Source organism: Osmia lignaria, chromosome 5 (genome assembly GCF_051020975.1).
Source record: "Osmia lignaria lignaria isolate PbOS001 chromosome 5, iyOsmLign1, whole genome shotgun sequence".
Lineage (NCBI taxonomy): Eukaryota > Metazoa > Arthropoda > Insecta > Hymenoptera > Megachilidae > Osmia > Osmia lignaria.
In genome coordinates this window covers 10,223,837-10,251,272 of record NC_135036.1, presented here as the reverse complement: position 1 = coordinate 10,251,272, position 27,436 = coordinate 10,223,837, and the positions used below count along the sequence as shown (strand labels likewise).

The 27,436-nt window shown below is 46.7% G+C and overlaps 1 protein-coding gene across 8 annotated transcripts in view; it reads left to right on the top strand.

Annotated features, from left to right (window-relative positions):
- The window catches only part of msi (RNA-binding protein musashi), an 82,458-nt gene that overhangs the window by 21,231 nt on the left and 33,791 nt on the right, over positions 1–27,436 (top strand). For 2 of the 8 annotated variants that reach the window (XM_034325678.2, XM_034325684.2), the window contains exon 3: positions 16,076–16,209. The exons of 1 other annotated variant lie outside the window; for it this stretch is intronic. In XM_034325678.2, coding sequence (XP_034181569.1) covers positions 16,154–16,209 — 56 coding nt within the window. In that variant the 5' untranslated portion in view covers positions 16,076–16,153. Of the gene's footprint in view, positions 1–3,030; positions 3,295–4,570; positions 4,675–7,659; positions 7,817–16,075; positions 16,210–24,915; positions 26,985–27,436 lie in introns of those variants that run through there. 5 more of the 8 variants (XM_034325679.2, XM_034325681.2, XM_076688406.1 and 2 more) reach the window with 5 other exon arrangements.

The window sequence follows — 27,436 nt, the reverse complement described above, 5'->3', positions numbered from 1 at the left end:
ATGTCCTGGTTGCTCGCCATCGCGAAAATGTATCACCGATAATAACTTAATCGCGGTTAACTGGGAAATCGTAAATCCACGGGGGTAACGTCGCGCCGATTCGCCGGTGTTGAACGGAAGAAAAATATTGCCTCGAACGAATTGCATCGTTGCATTTGAACCCGGTCGTTCGTTCGTATGAAAATTCCACGAGCAATATCCATCGAACTATGAAAATTCTGAAACGATGTTAAGAACTTTAGTCGCTAAGTGGTTCTTAGTTTTGCAAGATTATCGCCAAGGTCCAGGCTAGACTAGCACTGAAAAGACTCTCTGTACTGCGAGCGTAATTGTATGATCTTCGAACGAATATCTCCTTGACTCGATTTCGTGTCTGAGCGCGGTCGTTGTCTGGCCATTAGCGAGCCAGCCTGCTTTTTCTCCTTTTTCCCCGTTCCTGCTAGACGTTTTTGCGCGAGAATCGCTAACTCGAAAGCTCATCTGATTTCTTGCTCCTCCCTGTCGACGTTCCACCCAGCCGAGCTAATCATTTCTCACAGATAAAGGTACACTACGATCCGACGACGATGAAAATAGCGAAACATCCAACGATTTCTGAAGTTCGCGACGGAACACGCGAATTTCTCGTTCGTTCGCCAACAGAATAATGATTTATTAAGAGCTCGTTCAGAATTTTGTCGCGCAAAATCTTGGCTTGCGATCCGTCCTGTCCAACGATCGTTACCACTGTCATTAGCACCTACGTGCCGACAACGAGGCGTAACGCGTTCGTTCTGAAACCTGGCTCACCTTTTATTTCACACGTGAAATCGAACCTTTCGTAGGATTCCTTGGAAAACACGGCAGCTACGCTTCATCTGCGTTTTCAATAGACTTCTTCGGTTAGAAAATACTCGTTCTCGGTGACCGAAAATTCCCATAAATCGTGCAGTGAAATTAGATTACAGGAACGGGTGGAAAAATTGGCCGGAATTTTCAGCCGGGGAATTTGATTCGAAGCGGTGTGACAAATGACTTTCGACTGGTTTGCGAATCGAAGAATTTTTGATAGCCGATCCAAACGAGCGCCACCGTGCCCCTATCGCGTTATCGATTAACTAACACGCGAACTTTCCTACCGCGCCGATGATTTATTAATCTGATAAATAGATACGTTTCAAGTCTTAATAATCGTGACTTTAGATTTTCATTATCAACCGATGCAATCTTGATAAACAGAAACAGCAAAGGGTGTTTAGGCAACGGGTATCGTTTGATTCGCAGCCACACGAAATATCTTTTAACGTCCAACGTTTATTGCATGCCAGATTCCTCTTAGCATACAGTGGTTTATTGATCGATTATCGAATGTCAATAAGTAGACCGATTGGCACACCGATGTCGAATAAATATTTGCAATTGCACTCGCATCGTTTCTAGCAAGATTAAAGGGAAGGATCCATGAATTATCAACTTGATTAATTAATTCATACGAATGTTTCCTTTATTTTTCTTTTCTCTTGCCTGCTTTCGCACGCTGGCCCTTTTAAGATGATTCGGGCCAGCCGGGATGATTTTGCAAAACGTATCGCAAGCTGCTAAGTTTTCCTCACGGGTCTCCTTGTTTCTCCGTGAGATATTCTGGAACTATAACGAATCAATACCAACGGAATGTTCCACCCACGTTGAAGCAGCGCGCGCTGGAATGCAATATCTCACTGTTACGTTATATTAAATAAGTTAAATTGCACGCGTTAACAAGCCTATCTCGCGTCGATTAACGCCAACACGTTTGCTCCGTTTATTGACTTGTTTTTCGGTCCGTACGCGAACCTATTGCCCGTTGCCGTCATCGTTGACGATTGAAATTAGTTCAAACATATTAACCATGTATATTAATTTCGATAATTAGATTCGCTTGGCTCCGTGCGTCAATCGCTAGACAAGATAAAAATATAGCCCCGGGCTGCTTTTAGCCACGCCTGGAAACATTAACCACAACTCGAGCATTATTCGCCGAGTAAAGACTGGCTCTGGTGTATATCGACTCGCGTTATGGTTCGATTAACGTGACGGTGCATCCTTTCCATAAATACACACACCGACACGAGGAATGGTTAGCGAGACGCCAATGCGGTCGCCTTAAATTTCTGGGTTAACGTTACCTTAAATTTTCCTCCCTCCCCGTCCCTCGTGAGCTTAAAGTGCTGTACTACATCGTGTTTCTTGTTTATCGAGCGCTCCCGGCTGGGTTACAACGATTAATTCGTTTGGCTCGCGTCGCGGCTTTCTTCCTCGCAACTTGTCGATATTTCAATTAATTCCACCTACGGATATTTATACAGTTTTCCTCTAATATTTATCGCGACAAAGAGATCGCGCGTTTTCTTCCGTGATGCGTTAATTTAAACAACGATTTAGCAGCGCGAGCTGTGTACAGCGGGTTTGTTTCGTGTACGCTACATTGATTAAAGCCGCATTCAATTTCGTTGAACGCGCAGCCTGCTGCATCTCGTTAACACGTTCGCTCGTTGTAAGTACAGAGATGCCGAGTTTAATCCGAATGCAAGCTGAGTCGCGTTAGCAAAGAAAACTTTCGTCTGCTGCAAGTGGCTTCTTTCGTAAAATCGATAGATCGATATTTGTCCAAGTTTCAATACGATCGATCGGATGGAATATTTTTTCCCTGCGTCTCGTAGAACGCGTAGCCGATGTTTATAACCGGAGAGAGGAGCTGGTCGATCGAGGGGGTAAAGTAGAAGAGGGTGGCTCCGGTGCATCGTCCTCGAGGATGCGGTGTCGCGTGTGCAAGTGGTTCGCGCGGATGGAATCGGATGACAGGGTGCAGGAGTGCGGGCCGGCGACGGGCCGGTGCCACCGGTTGCCACTTTGCGGGCAAAAGCGTGCACACGCTTTCGCTTGTCACGCACGCGCATTCGTTCGCTCCTCCGGTTTATAGACAACGAAGAGAAGAACACCCTCTCTCTATCGGAGCGTCGGTGTCGTTCCTGACCGGCACGGCACCGAGTGGGGGCTACCAGCACTCTCCTCCTCCGCGGCCTACCCTCCTCGAGGATATCAAACTCAGTCGCTAAGCGTACGTTGTCGCGTGTGTTGGTTCGCGCTTACCCTCGCCGGTCCACACGAGTTCTCCATTCGGTGCTCGCGTGACAACCCCCTTGGACGCGAACGAAACGACAGCCATCCCTCGTGCCGGTTTTTCCACCTGTCGCTTCTTTTATACCGATTTCTTTATAATCCCGCGGACCGCGAGTGCCGAACGACAGTGACTTGTTGAACGTACGCTGACATGAGGTGATTATCGCTCGAGAAGACAGACCGTGAAGGACGAAATCGAGTTTCATAGGGATCCTTGGTGAAAAGAGACACTGGTCTTTGAAGAGAAAGCAACGAATTGAAATCCCTGAATTTATATAAAATCGAAGGAAAATATGTCCCTATTTCGGAGCCGCCGATGGATCCCTGAACGATTTCGTCCTTCAGCCGGAGAAGGAATTCGAAGACCATCGTTTTCGCGAGTTTGTGTGCCAGAATCAATAATTTCGGCGACAGACGGAGACCTAAACACGCGGAAACATTGCGGCCAAGTGGCGATAACGACGCCGGGCTGTCGTTCGACCGATCAGAAACGGGGAATCAATCGTCACGCGTGTATCAGGCGACCCAAATCCCCGCAAATTAGTCCCTCGGATATCGGAAATCGCGAATCGTTCGAGCGAGTTGCCGATCGATGAACCGACGCAACTCGGTCGAGGAAACTTTTTTTCCTGCCGGGAAAAAACCGATACGAGACGCCTCTCTGTTTCCCAACAGTTTTCCTGCGCCTGTTTTTTTTTTTCTACGCGATCGCGTAGAGAAAACGTAATTTGTAATTTTACGATTAATCGTAAAGTTACACGGTTGTAGAGATAATTGCATGCAGAGTTATTTGCAAGGTTTCGCTGAAATTCGGTCGAGTAAATCGTTGCCGTTCTATCCCGGTCCCGGGTCGATCGATAGCTTTCATTACATTGTTTACGAAAACGAACAATACTGGTGAAAATTCGTTCAGCACATGAGAAACGCGGTTATCGTTAACAACGTTATCCGTGGCACGCGTGTCGGCTCCGTTGCACAGATTCTCGCCCGGTGTATCGTTGGTCTTCAATTTCTCGTTGTATCTGCTCGTTCTCCATTCTACGTTTTTCCTGCCTCTCGTTCCCGGCAAAATGAAAGGCTGACGGAGGGAGGGGAGAAAAAACGCGAGACAGAATTTCCCGAACAATGGGGGAATTTTATCTGGACGAAAAGTTGGAGGTTTTGTTTTCCTCCTTTTCCAGCCAGTAGCCGGTAATCCGGCCGGGTAATTTGCAATTATCGATTGCACCGGTATTCGTCGAGATTCGAAAAGCGTGGAAAGGGCATCGAGAAACGTCGAACACGCTATCGGATAATAGTTTTACCGAAAGAATCGGGGTCACCGGCGTCGCAATGCCAAACGTTTCGTTCGTTCTTCCGCGTTGTTAGCAAATAGGGAAAAGGAGGGAATGAAAATGTGTAATCGGAGAAAATTTCCGTGCAAATTTCTCAGGAACGCGTGGGTTTCCGGCGATGTAGTCCAGGATCACGATGAAACCTTGAACTTGAATCGTCAAACATCATAGACGTCCCGCGATCTTAACATCCTGCTGTGACGTAAGTTTCTTCAGGTTTATAAACTCCTTTTCATTTTATTTTCTCTTTCGTTTCTTCCGTCTTTTATCATGTTCCATTTCCCGAATGGATCGTATCCATTCGTTATCGTATCCCGTTTATCCCTCGCGTTTATTTGCGGCAATTAATGGAGGCAGGCTTCGAAGAGTAAACGTTACAACGGTTGCGAGAAGTTTGAAAAGCGTGCGCGGTTATTGTGTTTTCCTCGTCGCGTTATGATCCAATTAGAATTTACGAGGACGGACCTAAGCCGCGCAGCGGTTCAACCAGCTAAAGCAATTTGCCACAGTGAAATAGTGTTGCACGCGCGTATGGCTTCGCTTCGCTCTGCTTCTACCTTTGCTCTATTACGTAAACATTGGATCACGTTGTTACTGTTTTAATACTGTACAGGGTGTCTACCGATTTTACAGCCAAATTATGTCACTCAAATCATGCGTTGAATTCTGGTACAGCTAGACTGGCACAGCGAAGATGAAGAAATCATTTTTGTGTTTATTCAACCGTTCAATTTACTACTTCGCGTTCATAGTTTCGAGTATGTACCGTCTAGGAAAGGTTAGGCTATTTAGATACCGATCGGTGGTTCGTTCACCGAACTAGAGGGAACAGACTGGTCCAGATGTTGGCTAAATTTGTAACTATTCGCCAACTTTGGCCTCGGTTCACCTCCTTGTTCTCCTCGATCTTCGCGAACGTCGTCTACCGCTCCGTTCGTCGTTTTGATATCGCGTTGCTGCGAGATCGACGAAGAGAGGAAAGAAAGGGAATAAAGTGGCGTTCCAAAAGGTAGAATTTATTCAATCGCTTGGACCGTTTATTTCCGGCATCGTTTTAAACAGCCAGGCAACTCGCAATGATTCAATCAAGCGCGAACCAGCTTACCGCGCCAATCCGACGGTTTTATTGTCCTCAGGCGAAGGTGGCAGAACACGAAACTTAATGGTCGCGTTGTTCTTGGCGGGATTCTCTTGCCAAGACTCGCGTTGATTAACGACCGAATGCTGCCATAAACGCTGACAGATTCCTCGTTGCGCGCGAACACGGCTCGTTACACTTCCCGTGGAACCTTTGCCGAATTTCTCCAAGATGTGACTCTTTGTTTCAATTAGGAACGGGCCAAGATCAACTAATTTTCAATATGATTAATCATTTCAGCCTTGTTTTTAAATTTAGACGAGACCGCGAATATTCTTTGACTTTTGATGAAACGCAAGGATAATTTAGCGCCGCCCAAAGTAGTCGGTCGGTTTAATTTTTCACCAGCATAGCTAATGGAAAAGGGAGGCTTCGACGCTCAAAGTTTCCACTTTTAATCGCGCAGTTTCTTTGCTTCTATCGGCCGGGGATCTAGAAGGAAAACCTCGAGGTGCGCGGTTTTCCTAAAATGAGCATCACCCGGTTATATAGAAACGGGCATACCAGGTTTAAACGGACTCGCGTCATCCGTGTCTAAACTTGGAACTTAGAGACTTTCCTCTGCTCTGCGTCGAACGCGTCCACTATCTTTCTTTAGTCTTCTACGTTTATGTAATCTTTAACGCGAGAATCATACCGCTTTGCATATTTTTAGCACGGCATTCTTTCCTTTTAATGTTTTCATCTAGCGCATACTTTGAGCCGTCAAGGTTTCGCTTGTCTTCTAAGACGGTTCCCTCGTTGCGCTTCTCATCCGTTTCTCGTTTCACCTTCGGAACACTTTCCTAGAGGTACAAACGTTTGATACCGCTATAGGAAAAGTTTGTTTATCGTATAGAAAGCAATATCGTCATCGACTAGCTAAAATTAGAGGGTTTTTCAGATCGTAGATATCCAAGATTAAAGAAAGGATAGCTACCCCCGACGTCGGCGGGGGTGGTTAGAAAACTAGGGATACGAAGGACTCTGACAGTCAGCGGCAAAGGGAGGAAGGGAAAGAGAAAGATTTTTCGGCTGCGTAGCTTTCTCATTATCCCGATTGTTCCGCGATGGGTACCGGTCGACAATGGGCGACACAGTTTTTTCGTCGTGCAAGGAAGAATCTACCTTCTCTCCCCTTTTATTTCTCCTTCCACGTCCACCGCCTCGTCTTTCCCCTCTTTCCTTCCTCTGTCTCTTCTTCTACGTTCGTTTTGACTTGCTACCTTTTCCATTGTGCTGGAACGTAGCTGAAACAGGCGTACAAAGCGTCAATAGTAGGTCATCGGCTGTTTGCTGCGACACGCGTTTATTCCTCTTCTCTCTGCTTCCCTTTTGTTATTTACATTTCCTTTGCTTCCCTTTAATCTTTCGATCGTTCGATAAACGAACGGGTTTAAAATAAATGTTATTTCGTTTTGAAAGAGGAGGGTATTAACGAAACTCAACCGCAGATTCGCGTTATCCATCCGTAGTCGGGGTTTGTAACCGAGGCTGCTTTACAAAATAATTTGCAATTGTGCGACTCGCGACGCGACGAGTCAACTTTGCCCGCTTTTCACTCTGTTTTACAACGAAAGCCCTTTTCACGCTTCCTCCGGCCGCCTCGGATGAACTTTTATATCTCCGAGGAGAATTCGCCAGGATTCCAGCACGCGCGAGGAAACAGAAAAAGGAACATAATTTCGTGCCGGGTGTGATAAAAGTACGACACGTTCCCCGGTAGTGAGCTCACAGTTGTCCCGGAGTTTCTCATTCTCATTTCGCTGGCTCAGCGATGCGGAGATCAACGTGCTCTGTAATTGCAGCCGCCGAAATTGCGACAGAATCGACGAATGTTTGACAAACGCCACGTCCACGGCAATGACGATCTATCCTTTTCGCTACGACTTCGAGGAAACGAACCTTCTATTCGTCCGTTTTTAAACAATCGCGCGAAATTAACGAGTAAGAAATTGTTTTCACCATCGCGATCGGTTCGTATCCCTCTCTTGGTGTTTTCATCTCGACGCGGAATCGTTCCCCGTTTTTTTTTTTTTTCACAGACTGCATGCTTCCACTATTTTCGATCTTCCACCCTTTTCCGCGTCCTCGAGCACAGCCTCGGTTGCATCCCCTTGAAGACAGCGAATGGCACACGGCGCATGCAACGCGATCTCTTTGTTGGCGAAGAATGAAAAAGTCTGCAGCGTGTATTGCTCCACTGAGCGGTCCGCGACTACACAAGGTACATTAAAAGATTTTCATCGGGGATTTCTCCGCCACCGCGCCGCGCGCGTCCTCCAATCTCGACGAGGAAAAAATAAAAACGGTGAAAAGCGAGAAAGGAAGGTATCTGCGAAATTCCTGCGTGCTCGTTTGCGGTCTCGTCAACGCGGAAAAAAAAGCAAAGTAATTACATCTTGATTTCTTCGGATTCTATTTTTCATTTTCATTTATCTTACTCGATTAATAACGAATCGTACGTTCTATAGTTGTTATTAAATTGATTCGATGCGAGCAACGCTAATTATCATTATCGTCATCGTTCAACGAGTAATCGATTTCCCCGATGCTCTTTCCCATGGCGCAGCGATAGTACCATGGGATTAAATATTTGGCCAAGATTCAAATTGCTGGATCTAATTTGGCCGAAAGCAGAGCGACATTTTATTCCTCGTATCCTTTAGAAAGACGAGTCGCTCGATGAATTACCGTCGGGCGCCCGACACGGTGCTTCCTAAAAACTTTGTTCCTTTTTACTTGGCTTTCGAACAACGTCGATAAACCGAGAACGTATCGCAGAAGCAATAGGCGAAATTTCCAAAGGAATAAATCGATCGGGATTTACCGATATCTTGGAGTCGCGATATTTTTCAAACGCTCTGGACAGAATTTACTCGGAAACAAAATTCCTTTTCTCTTTTATTTGGAAAAAAGGAAGGAAGGAAGGACTCGTTGACACAATTCAAAGTCTCGACGTGCAGGAAATTAAGTGACACGCGAAAGCATTCCAACGCTGCTCGGATGTCGGGGTCAAGAGGTTAAAGCTCGTGCTTATTTCACCTACACAACCGTGCGATACGTTTCGTTCAGCTAAGCCTGACCAGATAGTTTAAGATTTCTTATTTCAATTTCGTTATACAGTTTGGAGAGCGAACAATCAATGTCCTCGACTAATTATTCCCAGGACGCGTCGTCAACGATCGACGCATCGGAACCTCGAGGGATTCAGGTGATCGATTCGCGATCGATGACCGGTGAACCGTGACTGTTGCGCCCCTCTCGTGACTTCTCGTGATTAGACTTGAATATGTAATTAATGGGCTCGCCTCGAGAGTGTTGTTCGACGACGTACCGTTGGATCGTTGGGATTTCAACGCGTCTACCTGGGAACCCATCGATCCGTCGTCGCTGTTCGAACGTTTAATTGGTTAAACGATCGAACGTTTAACGAGGCTCTAATTTTTTTTTTTTCTTGCTCAAGAAATTTGCGAAAGTAAGACACCGTTTCGTCGATGAGTACGGTGTCCCGAGTAATTATCGGCTGGCAGAAGAGGATAAATGGACGTCGTAAAGAATTGGCGGTACCGAAGGCGGGGATATTGAACGGCGAAATAGCCGCATCGTCGTCCATAAAAGTCCGACGTCAAGGTTCGATCCGACGGAATCGCCGATAACCTTCTTAGCCTCGACATAAACGCCATGTCAATTATTGGCGAGCTCGAACGGATAATACATCGGACAAAAGTTATCCAAGACGTTGTACCCTCCCTCTGCCGTTTATCCGACATCCCGTGACGATCGTGAGGTTTAATCGTTCAGCTTTAGCGCGACATCGTTAAAGCCAGTTAAAGATCTCCATTACAGAACATTGTCTCTCCAAATGAACCGAGTTTCAGTATTTCAAGTACGTTACTTTTCGTTATTTGAAAATCAGAGTCGAGGTAGCGAGGAGGAAAGAGAAAATCGAGAAAACATCGATAGAGAGTAATCGAATTTCTAGAGAGAAGGCAAAAGGCGAGTAGGACACTCGAGGAAATTCATCAAGGTATCCCAAGTTAATCGTTTCTCAGCGGACTTGGGTTGGGTCTAAAGGAGTAGAATCGAGAGACACCGGGGTCTCGGATACGTACAAATGGCCGGTGTTAGGCGAAGGGTAATCGAGCCACGATCGAGGGGAAACCAAGCCCATTCTGGTTCGCCCACGTGCTCGTCTCGTTCAATTTTCTCGAACAACGACTCTACTTGCATTCGTACCACGATTCTCGTTCGACTCCTACGCTAGATTCTCCATGCATTAACGCTTTAACGCGTTAACGTTTAACAAGTTTTTTTTTTTTTTTTTACCTGCACCTAGACGGTCTACTTTTTAAGTCATATTTCCAGGCGAGGGATATTCGTTGTCGAAGCTGCGAAACGTGCTCGACAGCGTACGCGTGTTTGTGTCATTCGCGCGTTGCGTTGCATAAAACATTCGAGCGCACGCGGTTGCATCGTTTCGAACCAGATACGGTGATGTAAACGGTAAAGGGGATTTACGACTTCCTAGTCTAGAGACGGATAGAGAAAGTGGACGGTATTCGCGACTCGACGGCTTTGCCGTTTACAGTCCTTCTCGGCCCACTCTGCCCTCTCGATTCATTGTAATGACCGCAATAACGTCCACGACGTATCGCGCTTTTCCGGCATCGATCACTTTACTCCTTAGAGTTATAGCCTGCTTACTTGTCACGGAGAAACATTAGGATAATACAATCGTTTTTTGAATTTCTGATAAATTATCCGTGTGAAACCTCTTCGCTAAAGTCTGATTTCTATGGAAAGTAAATAGGAGCGAACGTTTCAGTTCGATAAGAAGATTGTACAAAGCGCGCGAGTGAAACTTCGATTCCCCGGAATGAACGAAACTAGTTTCTATATTTAGTCGTTCATCGTATTCCCGCGAGCAGGTGAACGGTGGTTTATTCGTTCGATTTTGCCGAAAGATTAACAAGACTAATTCGACGCCGTGTTTTTTCATCGGGCGATGTATTTTTAAACGTTTTCCCTTGTAAAAGGGCGAGATTCTTGTGGAAAATATTTGTAATCCCTTCGAAACATCGCTGGAAACGCGCCAAGCTTTTCTGGCCACGAGACATCAGGTTAAACCAGATTGTTCGTGAATTAGAATACTCCCGGGATCCGATTCGTTGATGAATATTCGATGAAGCGCGTAGGTTCCTTTCGCGGGGAACGAACGATGGTTTAAGGAGGAGAAACTTGCGTTTCCCGCGCAACAAAATTGATTTCCCACAAAGGGCCGAAAGAAAAACAAGCCACTCGACGATGTAACCCAGATTTCGAGTAGACCACGCGAACCGAAAGACGAGTACTCGCGAGATTTCAACGCGCAAATGCGATCGCGGCATCCTTTCCGCCTTTTCTGCTTTGCTTTTGACCTTTTTCCACGCTCGCCACCACAGAAATCCGACTTCGATGTTTCGCTGGACCGATAATTCAAACTTCTTTTCCTTGCGGTCATGTTTACTTCTCGTTGGATTCCGAAACTCTCTATCTGAAGCAAAAACGCGTGGGCATCGACAACTAACTCGTAAAATTCTCTCCCTTCGAAGTTTGCTGAAATTCTTGGCCGCAGAAACGGATTTAGGGCAGAATAGAGAAGGTTAGCTTCTCTTTCTTCTATTAATCAGTATATTACCAGGCCGCGAAAACAATAATCGTAAAAGCTTAAAGGAACACCGATCCTCTCCCTCGAGAACGAACGGAGACGTTCTCTTTGCTCGGTCGCGAGGAAAAAATGAAAGCGAGCGGGCAATAAAACGCGGAAATGCAAGGCAAGGTGTGATAAAAATTCATTTCGATGGGAGAGGAAACGGCGAAAGCTCTTCGGGTAGGACTTTCGAGCAAAAGGTGAGAAACTCGAGCGATAACGAAGAACCGGTTCGTAGGATAACGGAGAATAAAGGGTAGAACGAAATGAAACGGAATGGAAATCAGCCACGGACTTTATTAATTCTTAGATTTCCTAATTGGATTACCCTCGAATTAATTGGCGCGATTAAACTCACCGTCACCGACGTCCAACGACGAAACTTGTCCGCGTGAATCGCGTTAAACCAACTATCCGCTAATGTTTTCCAAATCAATTTGCCATCGCATTTTTATCGCCTCGTAAAAGTTCTATTTCTTCTTGGAGTGAACGTTGAAACGATTCCTGCAACTTTTCGCCTCGATGTGGACGCAACTTAACGCAACTTGAGGTTCGGCCAAGGGGCCGGAAGTTGGCTTGGATGGTTACCAAAAGATGAGGGTCGAGGGGGAGAGACAGTCGTCCTGGCGCCCGTGCAACCCTATTTGACGATGAGAAGAAAAAAAGAAATAAAGGAACGGCAGACCGGTGCAACGGACAGCGCGAATTTCCATGGCAAAAGATTTTTTCTCGAGTGTTTCTCGCAAGCTGCTGCTCCGTTCGCATTCTCTGCTCTTTTTCCATTTTCCTCTTTCCGTTTTACGTCCAACGATCCGACGATCCTCGAGTTACTACGCTATTTCGTAAGACTTCGTTCTCCGTTACTTTGTTACTTGAAACTCTAAATAGGAGGTAAATCAAGGCGTCTCGTTCGATAAACGGTAAATATTGCAGGGTACATATATATCTAAAGGTGTTTTCGATAGCCGCGAAAAAGAGAGAGGAACATCTGCTCTCGATACAGGGGAGCGCACCGGTGACTTTGTAGACAAATACCGCAAACCACAAACGCGATGAATATTTATCAGAATCGGTGCAAACTCGATTATGTAAATATTCCAGCTTGTACGTACTACGGTATTATGACGCGTTATTAATCACGTTACTTAATGAAACGTCCTTTGGAAATTGAGCCATCGATCGGCGATAATTAATTACAGTGAATTTCTAAGGGAAAACCGGCCACTGAATTTCGGTGGAACATCCCTGTTCCATACCGAACGGTAGATCCGGGGGAACATCGTCGATGCTTTTTTTTTTTATTGAAATTTTCTATTGTCCGTTCGGTCGCAGAACGGTCGGTTGTAGGGATCGATAGAAAATTTCAGTCAACAAATGGCTGATCGAGAAACGTACGCGGTTCGTAAAGAGAGACGTATAATGCCTTGAACGACGTATCCAGTAACCGGTCTCTCTAAACGCACTATGCTTGAAAAATAATCGAACCGTTGCAAAAATAAACCGTCGGTGAAAGGCTGCTGAACTAGCGCTGGAAATACCGGTTGAATTACTGCAAATCGCCGTAATATTCTTTCCTTCGATCCTTTCAGCCAGACAATCGAGAATTTTTCCGCTTAATTTTACATTCCCAGACATTTTCTTATTCGTATCGAAGTGAAAATCGATTGATTTCGTACAAATTTAACAGAGTTTCCTACAATGTTTGATAACAGCGGAGTAAGCTTTTCGCGAAGACTTTGAAAAATCGTCGACTACTTCCTTCGAAGTTTCAATTCGAACTGACCTTCTATTTATACGCTTTCTAGATCTCTCACTTTTGCTAGCGAGGATAAAATCAAACTATACGAACGTCGATCGAACCCTTAGCATTGTTACCATTTTCTGTGTCCATGGAAGAATTGAACAATTGCGTGATTAAAAATTACCAACAAACATTGTTTACCTCGAGTGGGTAGGCGATACTTGGCTGGCAAAACACTATTCGTTCGTAACAAGCCAGAAATTGAAGCAAAGTGGCTCGACTCTCGCCATGGGAGATCGCAGGGGCCGTTTCCTGTTTCCTGCCGAGACTTTCGACTCGTTCTCGATACAGTAGACTTCGGGGATGTTTGCTCGAAGGGGTGGCGGTGGTTGTTGGTCGTTGGTGAGTTTGGTGGTGGTTTGTTTGAAGAGGCAGCAATGGCACGCTTGCCTGGCCCAATGGAACAAATCGTGGCTATACAATTAATATCTTACAAGTTTTCCTATTCGATCCTCCGTTTTTAAAATTGATGGCATTTAATCGACGATAAAGTTCAGTTCGATTTCTTTACAGAGGTTTTTATGAGGAGTTGGAAATCAAGAAATTTCTAAGTTCGAACACTTTCATTTAGCTATTTTCACCTCGCAGGCATCTATTTCGAACTGGGCCGATCACAGATGCATCATTTGGACAGCTGCCAGTTTCTCTACGCCAGTATGTCTATAATAAGAATGGAATTATCAAGATGTTGCGATACATTAACTTTCAGTAAGTAGCGATTGGGGGCCGTTAGAATCATCCTGTGCCACTTTTATATAAATTTGGCCGATTTTGGCAAGTTCCGATGTCGCTTACCTTTAATAAAATATCGAAATTATCGACGCTGGACGCAGATTACGACGAACGGATAGTTCATTGCTCGCGATCCACGAATGCTCGATGTTTCCCCAATTAATTCCGGAATTCGAACGGTCGCGTTTGAAAGCGATCGATGAACCGCGAGGAGAACAAAGAATCTTTCACCGTTTCACCGAACGTCCTCCAAAGATAATGTGCCCGCGAAACGTGGATCGCGAGTGGCGAATTCGAAATCCGGAATCGCAGCCCTTATCAGTGACGCGCGAGCCGACAAACAATGGCGGCGGACAATGCCGGCGATCGATGACAACGGATTTCGGTGGCTGTCGCTTTCTCCGACCAAACCAGTCTGCCCCGTTTCTCGCGTTCCCAGCGTTCCCCGATCTACCCGCTAATTAGCGCCATCCCCTGCAACCCTCGACACACACTCGGTTCGTTTGATCAACGCGATCGACGATCGATACCGGTTTTCCACGCGAGTCGCGCTTCCCTTCGCCCTCCTTCCTCCCCACCCTCTTTTCTTTTAATTGTACGCGCGAAAATAACGAGCACCGAGGACATTGTAAAGATTTCGTTGAAACGAACCGGCTTCCGACTGGAATAATTCCAGAGTAACTGGGTCAGAGGGAGTCGGTAGGCGGGAACGGTAATTTACGCTCCCTGCCGCGTTCGCCAATCAAGGATTAATCCTTCGCGAAGACGTTGCCGACGACCGCGATGAAATTCTCCGGTGAAACTGGCCGATGATCCGTTCGTTACGACGCGGAATAGAGTAATCTGCCAAATAATTTCCTCATTAGCCGGTTAATTTCGATCCCGGACGTCGAGAAACATTCCAGCCTGCGTGGTATTTGCATACAACCCGCGCGAAATTCCGCTCCACCGGTTTCCTCCATCGAATACTACACCGGATAAAAACGTCCGCGCCCGAGTGCATCGCCGCGTTTGCAACTTGACGCTTTTTCCGCCGAAACACCGTCGAAAGGCGCTACTGAAAAATCGTTGAAAAAGTCTGCCGTAGGAGATATCGACTCGCAGCGATCATTGTCGTTCCGAAATGGAATTCCGTTACAATTTTAACGCGATATCGCGAACTGGTCCGAACGGAGGAACAATGGACCGTGCGCGAGATCAGCCCGAAGCATTGCCTAGCAAGCAGTTCCTCTCGATAACGACTCTCTCCTTTTTTCTCCCGCTGACATTTCTCTCCGACCTCGCCAACAGTTTCTTTCTCTCTCTCTCCACTTTTCGTTGCCCCATTTTTCCTCGCGTTTTCCTTTTATTTTTCTTTCGTTACACTACGCTCGCACTTATTTTCGCGTTACAGAAAATGTCACGACGGACTCGATAATAAAACGATCCCTCCACCTGTTCGTCTCGGCCCCTGTTTTGTTCAGGACACGACGATAACGATACAGCAGAAGGGAATGCGTTTCGACTCGCCGACTAGCTCTGCTTCGGACGACGACGACGACGACGTTGAAAGGGCGACGAGCGGAGAAAAGAAACGGGCGGGTTTGAAAGCGGGAACACGACGACCGGTCCGGGGAAGAAGGCGGACGTTGAAACGCAGGAGAAGCGGGCGAAACGCGGCGAAAGGGAGAGATAGAAAAGGCGGAGGGTTGGTTGGAGAAAAGAACGATGCGGATGTGGAAAGGGAGAGAGAGAGAGAGAGAGAGAGAAAGAAACCGATAGGGAGGGAAGGGTAGAAAGAGGGTGAAAGAGCCTGGTGGGAGTCCATTAACGAGTGCCGTTTTCATACCTCTTCTATGCCACCCACCTCTTTCTTTTGCCTCCTTTCTGCCTCTCTCACCCTTCTCTCTGCGTCTCGTCTCGCTCTTGCCGTTTGAAAGAGCACCTACCCAGCACAATAGATCGTTCATTACCGATACACCGGTGCCATGCCGTTGCGACGCGAACCACGCCGAAAGTAGAAAGATAATAACGCGAGAAAGGAAGAGCGTCGAAGGCGACTTTCCAACCCCCTATTCCCTAGCGACGCGTTTAACGCGGTAAATGGGAAACGTATCGGTCGATGGATTCAGGTCCAAACTACGAGCCGCGACGCCTCGTGGCTTTTCCTCCCCGTAACGAGACGCCTCGCGCTTTCCCCGTGCGATTTAGGTTACCTGTGAATTCGATATCGCGTTATTCGCAAACCTCTTAACGAGGGTGTTTCTGGCTCTTTGTTTCAGTGACGCGTCGTCACAGCTGCGAAGAGTACCGGAAGTGACAGGATAGGACAGAGGCTGCCGCTGCCGTGACCATCATCGATGGCAGCCGCGAGCTTTCCGCCAAACTTTTCGAACGTCGGCATACTGGAGAACTGGTAAGCGAGATCATGTCGTAGCTTGTATCTGTCACGGCTTGGAATTATGTATTACTAGAAGCCTCTTATAAAAGTCTCGACAGCTTGGTCGAGTGGGGCGGGGTCGTTGCCTTCGAGGCCCCAATGGAAATCCGTGCACTCGCCACGGTTCTATACTACTGGTTCTTTTTTATTTTTTTTTCGTGAAAATTGCGAAAAACAACCGGTCGAACGATAGTCTAGCGAAGATCTACGGAGCTCGCGGACTCTGCGCGTATCTCTACGTTAGCTAAGAGAACGAGGGGATGAGGGTAACGGTGACGGATAACCGAGGCGATTGCACGCTCTGTCTAGGTACCGAGCGAGAACCCGTAGTCACCCCCGTTGGAAGCTTCGTTCGAACTGTTTAGAAATTGAAACTTTAGATCTATATTACGTAGTTGCATGCTGTCCGTGTGTGCGTAACGCGTCAGAATGCGAGAATGTAAATTTCGTCGAAGTAATCCGTCGCGTTTCCGATCCGTTTACGTGTACGAGAAAGATCGCGTCGTGTACGAAACGATTCGTTTTCACTGAATCGAGGCTGCTTTCGAGCAGTTCGCCATTGTCGAGCCTCGCATATATCTGGAACTTTGAATTCGTCGTAAAGTCTCGTACGCGCAGAAAGGACGACGACGTCACCGCGGGAATAATGGGGCAAAGAAAGCGGCCACGAGGCCATTGTTGCCTTCAAAGAAGACGAAATACAGTTGGCGCGCCGTAATTGGCGCCACGAATTTCGGCCAAGCCACAGGAAACCAACGGCCAGTCTTTTATACCGAGACCCGATGTAATTCCAGGCTAAAACACGTTTCCAGTTTCGTTACAATTCGATTCTGGCCGCTTTTGTAAACGCTTTCCTCTCGAAATCCGTGAACAAAGTTCTCGATGACTATCGTAGATATTCGGTGTTAATCCTCGGACATTCTGCGTGAAAAGGTTGGAGCGAACCGACCGGCTGAAAAAGTAGGTCTCCTCTTGGGCGCCACAGTTTTGATTAAAGCACCCCTCGCAGGAGGAGCCCGTCGTAATTTTGCAGACGGGACACTGTATCTTCCCTTTCTTCTTTTTTTTCCCTGTTACGCGCTTCGCCGACAGCCAGGAAGCCGCGATTAACTCTTTCTTCGCAGACTTTCTTTGTTCCCTGCTGGTGGTTTCCCGGATAGCATAGATCGAACGAGGGAAACGATAATCAAGCTCTAACAGACGTCGAAGATGACTCGTGGATTATCCGCACCCTTTCTATCTACTCGTGTTTTTAGATTACGGTAACGTCCAACGTTATTCGAATAAATTTTCATTCTCTCGACCACTGTCGCGATTAAACTCGCCGTTTTTCTTTTCGTCGAATCAATATTCACGGAGTTTGAATCCTAAGGGGTTTTTTGCAAGCGTCGCGACGGTAATTTATGGCGTCTGTGCTTTGACTTCTCTTCGCTTCTGGCTCTCAGGTTGGCGACGTTTAATCGGGGGAAAGCATGAATCTCGTAGCGGACACGATATATCATCCTAGATAGATGAAGGGACTTTTTCGAAAGAGCCGGTTTTTATCTCCTCCCTGGGTCTCTTTAACACCCCCAACTACCTTAACTCGATCGTTCCCTTTGCGGCTAGACTTTGCTCGAGTTACGCGCTTTAGAAAAACTCCGTGTCGAGTTAATCGAGCATCGATCGGTCGAAAAGAGATTAGGTTTGTCCCGCGAATAGCGTGTTATCTGAGCCAATAATTCGAATCGAATTCGACAGTCATTGCGGCTATAATTCCACGCTAAACGGATACGATAATAGTCCAATTAGCCGTATTACTAAATGTACCCCGGTCAGCGGCATCGATACTCGTCGTTTTGCAAAGTTGGCCAGCACCTGTGACGTTACGTTTTTGGGTTGTTCATTGAGGACGACAGGAAGAGACGGAAGAAGCCCGGGGTGGGGTGGAGGGGATGTTAGAATGGCAGCCAGACTTATTCGCAGCCTGTTAATCTATTTTATGAGAGAAACATACGGCTAGTGGCAGGTGCACGATCGCCCACGCGACTAAATTCGGCCGCTGGAATACGCGTGGGTGTCGCATCGTATTAGATAATTTGAACCTGAACGTAGTCGAGTGACATTCAACGTTTCGAACACATTTCATCCCGCTTTCGTTTTGTCCTTTTCCCCGTTGCATTTTCCCACGCTGGCAAATCGATCAAAAATATATCGCACCGTCAGAGAAATATCAAATCTCTCCGCGTAATAAATTCGTTCGATGTTTAAAGGCGAGAAGAAATTAAACTCGCTAATGTAGCGTACCGAGTGTCGTTTATTTATCGGTGTGAATTTACGATAAGGTGAAACATTTGCCTATTAACGATCCCAGCGTGGGCAAGCTACCCTCTCTTTCCACTTGTTGTATAGGATGTTTCCAAACGGGTGTTCCTTACTCTTCCAGGAGGATTTGAATAATTTAGCCGAATTAGACTTATTGGAAATGAAATTACTCGAAGAGTTAAGAACCATTCTGTATTCGGTTTAATTCGAAACGATGCCAGCTATAATAACGATTAAATCGAGCACGAATCGAACGATCGATCGAAAAGTAACGGAGATTCTTCGGATATCGTGGAAAATCGATGCGCACAGAGGCTGTTCGTCGAGTATTCTATTTGCACGCGATACCATCGGTGAATACTCGGCAACGTTTCTACGTCACGTTGCCATTATCGTGAATATTGCACGGGAGGATGCGCGCGCGACCGTAATCCTTCAGAAGCGGCTCAACGTTCGCAAATCGAGCGAACCGGCCGCTATAATGATAGGCTCTGTGGATGCTTTCGAAGATGTGGGACACCGACTACCTTCTTTTGTCGACATCGGTAAATACGGAATTTAATGGCGGCCCGAAAGTATCTTCCGTCGTCGTCCGGGTTCCATGTTTGCCCGTTCAATTTTTGTCGAAACTCGCGTCGTTTCAATTATGTCCGATATAACAAGGGGATGCCCGTGCCGCCCCGGCACACGGGTTTTCGAAATAACGACGTTAATTACATCGTAATTACGTCGATAATTACCACGAGAAATTCGTAACTTCTCCCTGTACGGTGTACCGTATCCTAACTCGTGGTTACATTTTAACTTCCACCGGTTAAATTAATTTTTCCTCTGTTACTCTACGTTATTCTAGGTGGAAAAGAAAAAGTGAAATTCGAACAAAAGTACGCATGAAAAATTGGGCGGGGATGAAAAAAGTAGGTAGCGTACGTTTAACCGAATGAAGACGGGAATTCGTCGTAGCGAAATGGGCCACTGTTTACGAAACCATGATTCTTCCGGCCTCGAGGGAGTTGTAAAAGCAGTTGGTAGTCTCGTAAGAGCAGCTCTTCTCGTTTGTTGAAACGTGTTGCTTAGTACGGTGCCGCGATTTCGCTCGAGTAAATAGGCGATGCTGAATTATAAAAGATACACCTCTTTTCTCTCGACGATCTTTCGTTTGATCTCGTTCACGACCGATAACGTTCGATTACAAATTCTATTAAACCCTTCTGCTCTTTCCGTCGATGGAATCTCGTTTAGAAAATCACGTTTGAATCGACTAGTAGTTTCGTTCTCCTCGATCCGATCGATCTGCCTGGGAACGAACTGAAAATTTACGACTTCTCGTGAAATTAGACAATTTGTCTAGCACGCGACGTTATTTAGACGGCCGGTTCGCGAAAGATGTGCCCGAATACGTGACTTTATTTCAGCGAAAACATGGTTACCGTGAATCGAGGGAAAACTCAATTTCTTGGCTCGGTTCGATGCAAAAGCTACCGGGATATCCACTTTTCCTGTTTAAGCTTTGACCATGAGCATTTTTTAACGTTGCAGTCGCAGCGTTTGAGAACGTTGGAAGAAGGAACCCGTTAAAAATCGGGAACGATAGAAGTTAAAGGTGGAGGAAAATTTAGTCGGTGAAATATTTCCTCAGAGGTAGCGACACGCTCGAATTAACGTCTACACGGATGGCTTCCTTTCTCTGCGTGATCCTCGTTCCTCTCCGTTTGCCGCGGAAATGCGAGTTTAAAGAGTGCATTCGTCCCATCGAGTTGACTATAAATAGGCGGCCAGCAGACGTTTCACCGATAATGCCTCGTTCTCTTGCACGTCTTTGTCGTTCGTGAAACCGTAATACGTTGGTGGTTTGCGAATAAATCGTCGGGAAAATAGCAGGCAGAAGATCGGTAGACGGTAGGGAAAATTGAATCGTTTCTCGATCATGCCAACTTTTTCTTCCCTCTTTGCGTTTCCTATCATTGTAATTATTCTTTTCGTCCAATTTTAATCGAAGCGTGACGAAATTGATGCATCAATCGTCCGGGTCGATCTTCGCTGTTGACCTAAGGCCAAACTTGCCGGCCACCTTTCTAATTTCGATTTTTCACCGACTTCGACTCGAGCCAAAAGCTCGACTCGATTCTCCGATCGGAATGACCCCGAGGGCTGTCGATACTGGTTCCGGTGTCCGATAAGGGTAACGAAGACCCGTACTTTTGTCGTGCGAGGAGAATGCTACCCTTTTCTCTCTCTCTCTCTCTCTCTCTATCTGCCTTTTCCTTTTCCTTCTTCCTTTGCTCGGCCTATTCTTTCTTCTATGCCTATTTCCTTTTCCTCCGCAACCTCGCCTCACCCCTATAACCCTCTCTCTCTCTTTCTCTCTCTCGTTCGCTCCTTACCGTCTCACCACCCACTGCTCCACCCTCCACTCCCTTTTTCTCTGTCCCCGTTCCTCCGTTTCTACGTCTCCTGTGCCTTCTCGAATCGATACGGTATCAAGCTGGAAACGAGGCTGGAGAGTCGATGGTACGACAGGGTTTTGGTAACGATCTTGTCGCGCGATATACCTGCCAGGATATCCGGGCTCGACACGGCCTCGTATCCGCCTTCTTACGCCACATCCACCTACACGATTCTTCCGTCATTCCATTCCAGCTTGTTTATAGACGACCAACGTAGCGAGCACGGATCAGAGTTGTTAAAAAGATTTCCGAGGATATTAGCTGCGGTGGATCAGTGGAATTTCTACGAATTCGTAGAATGTAAGTCAAGATGTAATAAAAATCGAAGGTTAGCAAATGGAGGGTGGTTGGGAATAAAAGATAGGAAGAAAAGGGTAAGATAAACGAAGATAGAAATGGTTTTCGCGCACGCATTCTCGTCACGAGGTGCACCGGCTGGCACGGAACGCCGCGCCAGACACAAGCCGTACTTTACTACTTACGACCCAACCCTACGCTTCATCCACTTCCTTCAGCCTCATACTTAACCCATTTATGCGTGGAATGCCGACGGAATTAAAATCCTCCCCCTCCCTTTTCGCTTTTCTTTCGCTGCTTGTTTGTGAAACGCAATCGTTACTTCGATCATTCCTCGTGTTCTCCACGATACGATCCCTGCTGACGTTGTTCCTTTAATTGTCTTCTTTCCTCTTTCTTTTTTTTCATTCCATCGAAACGCCAGTTTAATCTCGATCCTCGGGCGAGGAACGATGTCTGCTGGAACCGATGAAAATGCGAAACGACCGATAAGATTTTCGCGGGATGTTGCCAGGGGGTTGCAATCTCGATTAAAAGCGTTCGCGTGATATAGCGCACAATGGAAAAGCGCAAAGTATACACTTTGTTATTAATTTTTTTTTTTTCCTGCCTGTTCTTTCCAAGCCTGCACACCACGAAACACTAACGATCGCGCGAGTAGCAGAGGATTAAGTTGTTACCCGAAGCGTAATTGCGGAAAAGTTTCCACGATTGTTACTGTTATTGCGCCCGATTCCCGGAATGAACCGTTACCCTTAAGTCTACGGAAAATTGAACTGTTCGTTCGGGGATACAATTTCCCGGAATTTTCCTTTTTAATACAAAGGCGTTTGCGTTTAATATTTTGCGTGCACGCTCTGCATTTTATTAACGTTTCCATTCTCTTTGACACGCTGTCAATTAACGTTTCACAGCAATTTTTTTTTTTTTCTTTTATTTCTTCGTCACGCTTCGAGAAGCTTTTCTATTAGCCTCCGCTTTGTAGTCACGGTGCATTGCGTGCGATATCTACATTTTTTCTTTTTCTATTCCCTGAGGTGTAGAGTTTAAGGGCGTAGGAAGGGAAACACGGTGTGCAGTCCATCACGCGCGAATGTCGTGGAGAGGAAAGTTGTACAAGATGCAACACGATATTCTGCTTTTACGAGCCACTACAGTCTCGAGGTTTACGTCGAACTATGTAATCCCTGCATCGTGTTTCATGGATGAACGACGTGCCTCGCGAATACCTTGCTTCTCTGGCTAGAACGTCGAGATGGCAAAGCGTTCTAGCCACCGTTCGCTCTTGCACATCTTTATCTATACCGACTAAATTAGAATTGACGAATGCTTATAGTTTTCCTATTTCCTATTTCTATAACTTGCACGTTTTTTTTTTTCCCTAAATTCATCCCTCGTCTTCGTTTTTCTCTGGGTGCATTTCGATCATGCCCGGGACGAGGTGGGAAGGAGCGAGGCGGAGGGTAGTTTACGCGCGGTAAGTCGCGAAATTTATGGCAACGAGAAATTTATAGGTTCAATTTCCGTGATATTTAAACGGGTCGTGTCCGAGCTCGCTTAGAATTCGAGCAAAGCCTCTCGGTTAATCGTTCCCCGTTTCGCTGCCCGTTCGACCGAAGAAACGAACTGTCTCTGACTCTCCTTCTGCTCTCTTTAAGTTCAACTGCTACGTCGCCCAGTCGTTTATTAACTCCTTCGATATGGTAATTAAGATTTCAAATAATTCTTTTCCTTTTGCCCCCCCGTTTCTCGAAGCATTTATTATAATAGCGATTCGCTTCGTTTTTCGCACGATATAACGATCAGCGCAGAAGCGGAGGGCGAAGGAGGAGGGTACAAGTTGGCAGCTGCGATGCAAAGGAAAGAAGAGAATAAAGAGCAACGTTAATTGGCCGGGGCGGCAAGTATCGACGCGACGATCTTGTTGTCGTAACGCGCGACTTGAAATTATAATATTCACGGTTTGCCTGGCACGTGCTGCACCGAGTACGCGGCTGTCTATTAATGTCGGAAGGGAATATCGTCGGAGTTAATTAGCGAGGTTGAATAATTCATTCGCCGTGGCATTCGATTAGGAGCGAGTCGATCGGGACAAGTAGAACTCGTGTTATTCAAGACGGTGCAATCTTTGCTCGACTTAATTCTGGATCTATCTTTTTTTCGTTGAATCGCTTTGCAAGAATTAATCCAACGAAATTCCTCGGTCGTTTATTTATCAGAATCGAGGCGATTCCGAGGAGTGGAAGCGCCAGGGGTCGTTAAAGTCCTACGGGTATTTGTTAGACCGAATCAATTAGAGCGCACCTCGTTACTTTGATTCGCCACGTTGTCTCCCGGTGGAGTAGATCGGTTCTGTGCAAGTCCCGTCGCGCAAACTCGATTTACGTAATAAAATGATGCGTTCGCGTTGCCTCGGACCGAGTCACGGAAAGAAACCGAAGGAAAGAGGATAGGTTTCAAGCGGCGACGATAGAAGCACCACGAGTGTCGCTCATCCCAGCTGTCTTCCCTTCCCGAAGGTTCGTGTTACGAGGAAGTCCCAGAGAAGTATCTACTTCCTGCGTATTGTCCCTGACGATCCAGGTGGAAATTGTTCTTTTCTTTTTCTTTTTTTTTTGGCGACACACGTCGATGACCCTTAGTTTATAAAAGTTTGAAGCGTCACCGTATAAAATATCGTAGACAAAGGGGGTTCTTTAAGTAATTATCTATACGAGCAGAAGTAAGCGAGTTTCGCCGTTTCAATGAAAATGGCATCTACTTCGCGAGATTAAAGTCGCGACGCGGTGTACTCGCACCATTTAGATATTGCTTGGTTAGTACGCGTATCCATATTACCCCGGATCCTATCGATATTCGTAATATCCAGCCAGCTCCGATACTTGCGATATGCGAATCGAATGAAAAACACCAACAATGCGAACAATACCCTCGTTCGATCTACGTATACGCGTATACAATTCGCAGAATAACCTAGATATACGGTAACCCGTTTGGCTAGAATAATTACATTTTGTTGCGTTTCATAATACGCGTAACAGGAAGAACGAAACATTCGTGGTACGCGTTAAGGAAGAAAATTAATATATCACCGGTATTCTTAGAATTTAATATCACGCGTTTACATCCGCACCGTAAAAATCCAATGAAATTTATTCATCAAACACAGAGGTAAACGACCTCGATATAAGTGGACCCGAACGACTTAAACGGCAATTGGAATCTCTATGTTCTAATAAAAGATCAAGACATTGGTCGTGCAGCGAATCCAGCGCAATCGTAATAAGATTGATCAGATCGCGTTGCATTAATAGATTAATCCTCGCGCCGAGAATATCTGAGCTCCCAACTGCGAAAGGTTAAAACGAATCATTCGCAAGTATTCCTGTCCCCAGCTCGCGCTTTTCACGCAGCTCGAACGTTTTTCTCGCGGATCAAGGTGAAGAAGTGGGTGAAGAAGTCTGTCAGAGGAGACAGACACGTGAATCATCCTGCGATGTCTCGCGATAAGGTTTTCGATCTTTTTATTTCGCGAGGGTCGGCTGGTGCGTTGCACCGTCGCGTCGCGTCGCGTCGCGACGCGTCGGGTCGCCTTGCGTCGTCGAATAACACCGACACCCATTTACCTTGGGTCGAGACACGCGCGTCCAGAATCTGCCCAACGATTTGGAGAGCGGCCAGCTAGTCTCGATCCTGACCTGCCCTCCTGACGTTCCACCGTGCAATTCTCGAGCGGAGAGACGGAAACCGAGCGAACCTGCGGTACAGGGGGATTAAGTTGGAAGGACGGGGGAAAAATGCAACCGCAATTACACCAGCAATTTAGGTGTACCATTGCTCTCCCTTTTGTCGCGTACGCAAAACCTTCCTTTAAACTTTAAACGGTCAAGCGTGAATATTTCCTGACGGTAGTTACTCGCAGTGGGTAGTTAAAAAAATAGACACCGTCAGTTGCATAATTTTGTGGCGGTCGATTTCCTCATGAAACCCACGTTTCTTTGTGCGAAACGCCTGGGCGTTTACGTTTCTGCGGCAAACAAACGTTGATACTCGTATGCATCTTTCGCGCGAGTGGGTTAAGACTCCGTAATGATGAAATATTAAAAGATTCGAGGCGATACCAGACGCGTAATGTTTCGCTTGGAACATAATCAACGAGTGGTGAGTTTGTTGGATAAAAAAAAGAAGAAAAAAAAAAAAACAGGCGAATGAACGCCAAGAGGCAAAGCGTGTCATCAATTAGGATCCTTAATCCTTTCCATCTCCGGCTATGTAATTCGTTGCACGACCACGAGAGCCCTCGCCGGATGGAGTGGTCCTCGTGGAAGGGCTCGAAAGCAAGAGAAACACACTTCTCCCTAGGTAGATTCATGCGATAGACGTAGTTATCTCGGTCACCTATTATACCACCGAAAACGAGCGCATGATTTATGTACTTTAAAAGACTAATACGGTTCGGTTTCGAAAGAAAGAGTCTTCTTTGAAACCGGTTCCTTTGTCTATCCGCGTTCGGGTGTCAAATTATGGATAGGTGCATCAAAGAAAATTCAGAGTATTCTGTATTTATTTAATCGATATACAAACAGGCGAGGTATTTAACCGAATGTTTCCTCGATGGCGGTCGATCGCAAAGGCAATCGGTTTGTTAAGAGTCGAACGGTATCCGCTGAGCACCACTGCAAAGACTGCACTCCCGGTTGCATTTTAGCGAAGGGCAGTGGAATCGCGAACCGGCAGCAACGACGGCGACGACGACGGCGACGGCATACATTCTCCGTGTGCGTGCGCCTGTTTCGTAGTACGCGCCACGGCCACGTTCGCATAGGGGTGCGCTCGCTTCTCCCTCCAGGTGTCCCAACCTAACCTACCCCTACTTCGCTTCGTATCCCTTGCTTCGGCCAATCTGCTCTCCCCTCTGTCCTCGCTGCTAGCGGCCGATTTCCCCTTGCCCATCCCTTCCTATACGGCTTCTCGCCCCCACCATTGGCTCGAGGCGACGAGCGCACAGCTGCCACACTGCGAAGTGCGAAGGACTGGAGAGACGCGCAGCGACGCCGTTACAGTCCAGCCGGTTGTTTGGACTAACCTATAAAAGTGTCGAGGATAGAAGAAAGAAGGAAAGACAAGAGAGAGAGAGCGAGCGAAAGGGAAACAGTGGCCGGTGTGCGTTACTCGTGTTTTTTCCTCTGGCTAGAACTCGTGTCCCGTGGATCGCGCGAAAGCCGGCTAGCGTCGTCTTTTCGCAAACGGTTCGTGTCAAACGAAGGAGCCGTTCCTTTCCAACGTTCCTCCGTATGCGAAGGATAATTTCGCTTGCCGAGGACCGGCAGAACAGGGAGTCCCTTTGTCTGAAACGCGCGTCGCGGCTCTCGGTCGTGGTTTCTTTCCCGATCGACCGGTCGTGCGAATCGTTTTGGCGGCACCGAGAAGGACGCGGCACGATCGTTGTGTATCGTTTACTTGTATTCGCATCGTCGCGACCTTGAACTTGTGTGCCTATACCCCATCGAGTGGCTGTGCGTGGTTCGTTTAACCTGTGGCCTCGATCGCTCGAAGGTGAAACACAGTGCGGAGAGAAGGCAGAGAGAGAAAGAGAGAGAGAGAGAGAGAGAGAGAGGAAAAGGAATCGAAGAATCGTCGAGCAAGATCCTGGAAGCGAGAGCGTCTAACGATGTTTCCCTATACAACCTTCCCGGCAGTAGGGTAAGCGAACGACCAAGTCCCTTTTTATTATTTTCTCGCGTTTCACAAATCGTTCGACGAAAGGTTCCCTATTTCATGTGTTTGCTTTTTACGTGTATCTTTATTCGTCGTACGCTGGATTGGCTTGTCCTTTAGAATAGCGAATGTATACACAGCTCGTTCTCCCGCATCTCATCGCTTCGATCGTCCGTGTCGTATCCCTGTCTTTGCGTTAACCCTTTCATCCTGAACCGTTTGTTTTTTTTTTTTTTCCTCGATGTTCCTCGCCTGTCTGTCATGCTCGCCGTGAAATCGCTTGATAACGAGACCAGCTTCGCCTCTGTACAGGCTGCGTATTTGATTTTGCGTATACCGCTGGTTGCTGCTTTATTTCGCGTAGAAAACCGGTCAGAGGAAAAACGTGTGCAACTGGCATCGCGAGAGGCGCGTGTGTGCGCGTTCGACGTTGCGCG